At 55.8% G+C, this 5,341-nt stretch overlaps 1 protein-coding gene across 1 annotated transcript; it reads right to left on the reverse strand.

The window, feature by feature from the left end:
• Positions 1-559: 559 nt before the first annotated feature.
• TPBG (trophoblast glycoprotein) lies at positions 560-1,693 on the reverse strand (the record flags this gene model as incomplete). Its single annotated transcript, XM_082480837.1, has 1 exon — positions 560-1,693. The coding sequence occupies one exon, from the start codon at positions 1,691-1,693 to the stop codon at positions 560-562; it is 1,134 nt and encodes a 377-aa protein (XP_082336963.1).
• Between the last annotated feature and the right edge of the window lie 3,648 nt (positions 1,694-5,341).

A 5,341-nucleotide genomic window follows, 5' to 3' on the forward strand; every position in this document is an offset into this window, starting at 1 on the left:
TAATGTGTAAAACTATAAAGTATTTGTGCATGCCCACTATTCGATTTTCTTCTTCGTAACAGAGGAGTTGTTAAAAGGAGTATCTTTGTTTTTTAAAATCTCAAGCTAGTCTATGAAATGGAATCGTTGTCAGCACAATTCAGATATACGAGATCAAAACGGTCACAGAGGAACATAACACTTTTTTCCCAAAAAGTTGAGGCAGCTTTTGTTGAGTGGTGTCTGCCTCGGTAAGTTTTTTTATAAACTCTGGTGGCTTTGGAGCGCCAGAGAGAATCCTTTTTTTCTTTTGAGACCTCGAGAAAAATTTCCCACGAGTACAGACAAGTAAGGAGGAAAAGAAGTAGCAGCTTGTTTCCTACATACAGCCCAACGCCATGCGCAGCTGCCCTGCATCTCAAACCAAAATTGAACTTGATGTCAGGGGGAGGCATATCCCCCTCATGTAACAAGCACGTCCGAGATTTCTCTGGGGAGAGGGAAGCAAGCACGAGGGTCAAGCATAAGTCTACTTTTCATGCATAGCTACTGTGCGCTGCCCCGCGTCTGCGGCGCTTCGTCAGACATCCGAGTTGGAGCTGAGGTTTGTTAACCTGGGGTCTGCATTGATCTCGTATCTGTAGTGGTAGCCCTCCATGTGATCCCTACAGGCATCTCTGATGTTGTGCATCCACTTTTTGATTCCTTTTCGGTTCAAGTACAAAACCAGGAGGAAAATGGCCCCGATGAGAGCCAAGACTATCCCTAGGAAGACATACGAAGTCTGTAGCTGGGAAGGCAGGTCTACAGGCACGGAGCAGTTCAGGTCTGAGCTGTTGATCTTCAGCAGGGCTTTGCCCAGCATCTTGTCGGGGTAGGCACAGGTCAGGGCTTCTTTGCCCTCCACCTGGTCGCTCTCCTTGAGCCAGGTCACCAGGTCCTCGATGGCACAGTCACAGACCCAGGTGTTGCGGCCCAGGCTGATGCGCCGGAGGGCAGGCAGGCTGCGGAACTGGGCCAAGGTGCTGTTCCTCAGCATGCCCAGGGAGTTGTTGCTGAGGTCCAGGCTCTGCAGCTGGCCCAAGCCCTGGAAGGAGACATTTCGCAGGCCCACCAGGGAGTTGTTGCTGAGGTCCAGCTGCCGCAGGGCAGGCAGGGCAGTGAACATGCCGGCGGGCAGCAGCAGCAGCCCATTATCGGCCAGCTCCAGGCGGCTGAGGTTGCGCAGGGTGCCGGACTGCAGCATGGCGGCCAGGCTGAGGAGGACGCCGTGGTCGCGCAGGGCCCCGCGGAGGGCCAGCTCCTCCAGCGGGCTGCCGCCCTCCCCGAAGGCCTGCGGGCTGAGGGACACCAAGGGGTTGCCGCTGAGGTCCAGCTGCCGCAGGGCGGGCAAGGCGGCCAGGGCGCCGGCCTCCACGGCCCGCAGGTGGTTGCCGCTGAGGTTGAGGGCGCGGAGGTCGGGCAGGCGCTGGGCGGCGAAGGCGCCGGCCGGCAGGCGGTGAAGGCGGTTGCCGGTGATGAAGAGGGTGCGGACGTAGGGCGGCAGGTCAGGGGGCACCGCCGTCAGGTTCCCGTTCACGCACTTCACCGTCTTGGCCGTCTCCAAGCAGTCGCAGAGGGTCTGGCAGCTGTCGGACCGCTGCGCCCAGCCGCAGCCCAGCAGCAGGACGCGCAGCAGCAGCCCCCCCAGCCACAGCCCGCCGCGCCCCGGCATCGCGACCGGCCCGACCCGGCCCCGCACGCAACTTTCCCCTCCGGGCGCCTTCGGCTCCAGGCGGCGCGGTGAGACCAAGGCGGGGGGGGAGCAGCTCCTGCCGGGGCGCTACAGGCTCCGGGAAACCCCTTCTCCGAGGGGGGTAAGGGTAGGGGTGGGGGGCAGGCGGCGCTTCCCCTCCGGGGGCTGACTCGGCTCCGCTTCCCGCAGCGAGACCTGCGGCAGGAGAGGAAAGGGAGAGGGCAGCGGTGGGGCGGCGCGGATCCGCTCGCCCACGCCCGCCCACCCGCCGGCCCCCCGCCTCGCCCCCCGCCGCCGACACCGACACGTGGGTAGGCTGGGCGGCCCCGGGGGAACCCGCCGAGGAACAAGTTTTTTCCCCGTTTCCAGCTCACGCCGCCGCCTTCCCGCCCGCCCGCCCGGCGGCTCCGCTGGCGGAGCACGGAAAGGAGCGAAGGGGGTCTAATCTAACCCGCCGCCCTCCGCCCCGGGGCTCTCCCCTCCCTCCGCGCCGCGACCGCTGCAAACTCCCGCCCGCAAAACCCACCGCCGAGCCGAGCCCCGTCCGGCTCCCGGTCTCGCCCCTCACCTCCCGCCCCGAGTCCGGAGCAAACTCCGCCGGAGCGAAGCGCCGCCGACTCCGCGCCCACCCTGGCCGCGCCTTGGCCCTGCCTCCGCTGACAGGAGAAACCAACCGCCGCCCCGGCCGGGGGAGAGCCGCCGCCCGCGCCTGCCCCGAGGGGCGGCCCCGCCGCCGCCCCCACCGCCCGCGCCCCGCCCGCCGCCCCCGCACCTCTGCTCCGCCGCCGCCGAGCGGCCGCGGCCCGGGAGCCCGGCGGGAGGGTTCGTTCGGCTCATCCCGCTGTCTTCACGTTCTCTCCCCCACACCCCCCCCGCGGCCCGGGTGGTGCTGCCGGAGGCTCACCTTGCCGCCGAGCGGAGCCGCTCCATGTGGAGCTCTCCTCAGCGCGGCGGAGGGGGCGGGTGGCTCGGCACGGCACGGCGCGGCGCGGAGCGAACCCCGGTCGCCCCGCGATAGGAGAGCCGCCGGCGGCGGCCGCGAAGCGCTGCCAGAGCCCCGCTCCCCGCCTTGGCAGCGCCGTCCCTACCTGTGCCTCGCCCCGCGGCGGCGGCCGGAGCCCGGCTGGTGGGTCCCGCGTTCCGCAGTTTTCCCGCTCGGCTCGCCGGGGCCGGTAGGAACGGGAAATCCCGAGGGATTTTTGGGGCGGGGGGCGCCGTGGGACCCGCCCGAAGCTCTCCCGGGTGCGGGGAGGAGGCGAGGGGGGTCCGCGGGCCCCGGCGGAGCATCGAAACACCCCGAGCAAGCTCCAAAGCTAAACAAAAAAAAAAAAAAGAAAAACAAAACCGCCGGGATCTTTAATAGTCGTAAAATAAATAATAGTAATCGTTAATTTAAAAAAAAAAGGGGGGGGGGGGGAAGAAAAGCTGCAAATTGACAGTTTAAGTGGGAGATTTAAACTTTGTTATAGTGAGGAAAAAGCCTAAATACCTATCTATACGTAAAATATTTACCAATTTCAGTTGCTATGGCTGTCCCAGATCTGCCTGGACGCGGCTGAACAACCCCGGTGGTACAGATGCTGTGCTGCAAAAGAGGAACTCGCTTGGGTTACTCCACAGAGGGGATATTTGGGGAAGAGGTGAATGGTGGGAGCTATCACGGGAAGTGATTGCGATAAATAATGTGTAATTAACACAGAGGACATACCAATATATTCAAATAACCACAGTTTCAGCAACATGAATCCGAGTGCTTTGGATCTGTGATTCCTCTGGGATTTCCTTACCCTTCTGATACGGCGTACACAAGATTTCCTTCTCCCCGTATGTCAGAGTTATGGTCCTTCTGCTTTCCTGATCAGCTAGGTGAGTGAGAATCTTCTTCCAGTTTTGCCTCTGTTCAGATTTCCCCAAATGCACAGCAGTTCTGCGCGTGGCCCTTAATGCTTTCAGGTTGGTATGCTTTTTTTGGTAAAGTCAGCAGAAATCTTACAGCTGTCAAAAGCCATAGGGGAAATGAACAGATGAATCCATTATGAAGTCTTGAGAAAATCCCCCCCATAATCTGAGGAATAATGAGTTAAAACACTGATACCTGTAGGATTGCTTTCCCCTCTCTGACCTGACAGTGGTATTATGGTGCAGAACACGAACTGACTGGGGTCAGGGTGGCAGGTAGGGGCTGCACAGCAGATGCTCTTCAGATGAAGATTATGGGGAAAAGGAAATACAGAGTGGCTGAAGTAATAGTGATACAAGTGAAATCTTGGACTTGCAAGCTGTTCCAGAAGTTTGGGAAGTTATTGCTTTGATGTTGAGTTTGAAAAAGAGTGACACTACACCGCAGGAGTTTTTTAGTTTATGAAAGGGTATTTGAGTTCCAAATCCAAATGCCCTTGTATAATAGCATAATGTATAATCACAGAATAAATACTTATTGAGCATACCCATAACCGTTTTTTCTTTTAAAATGCTTAGATACAATGTTGATTTCAATGGAAAATACAATTAAAAGCAATTACACTGATCTGCTCATGGTGCTGACCAAAGTTGTCCTAGTGGCTCCTGGCTCTCCGTGACTGTCTAGATGGGTCTGTGCCTCTTGCCCTGTACAGCAGGTTCGTTCTTTGGGCAGAGAACTTGATTTTGCTACGTGTTTGTGGAGTGCTCCCTGACAGGTGCTTGCATGTGCTGCAGTAATGCAAATAATAAATAACAAATATTTTCCTATCATTTCCTGTTATTCCAGTAGTAAATTGCACCTGCTAAGCCTGCTTAAACTTGCAAGAGGGAGAAAACTGGCTGTTAATCTGCTCTCTTTTCTTCTTGTTTAAGTAAAACCACTTTTCTCCAAAAAGGAAACAGTACTTTCTGGTGAATACAGTTTTACTGAGTTGATTTCCTGGACATTTTTGTAATCTGTACCAGGAAAAAGAAGAAAAAGCCCCTGATGTATGTTCAGGTCAGTTTTGACTATTACAATAATTGATTTGCGAATTTGCATTTCACAGCCCATAGAATATCATTGCATATCTTTTTGCATAATGTTTATGCAAAGCTTTTGAACGAGTTAAAATCTAGTATTTGAAAAGGTATGGTCTTGGCTAAATGACTCAAACTGGAAGATAATTTACCATAAGGAAACTGTTCCTTTGGATGATATTCCTACGGGTTGACTGAGAAGCTCACGTTAAGGTGGGGGCTTGAGGCACTTCAGTCTCTCGGTGGTTCTGCTGCTCCAGGCTGAGGCTGGGTGACATGCTGGTCTTCTGGAATCACGGAGGAAACCTCTGATTGTCCTCCTCCAGAAGATTAAATCTTGGTTCATGTGACAGCGATGAGAACTGCTTACTTTTGAAAATCAGTACCCCAGTATTTCAGCTCCCCCAAGCTGAAAAACGTGAAAACGTGGCACCTACCTGAAGGAATGCAGAGAGTCACGGGGACAACCTGCGAGAACTATACTGCTTGACATTTTTGGAGTTGCTATGCCCCTTTTAAGGCTCTCACCTTAGGAAGTAATGAAGTGGCATTTGTAGATGCTCGTGTCACTCCACTGTTCCTAGCAAAAACTGGAAGATGAATCCCATCCTAAATAATCTTCACAAAGCCTTTTGGCCAGTTCCT

The sequence above is a fragment of the Vanellus vanellus genome (genome assembly GCF_965231255.1).
Source record: "Vanellus vanellus genome assembly, chromosome: 3".
NCBI classification, from domain to species: domain Eukaryota; kingdom Metazoa; phylum Chordata; class Aves; order Charadriiformes; family Charadriidae; genus Vanellus; species Vanellus vanellus.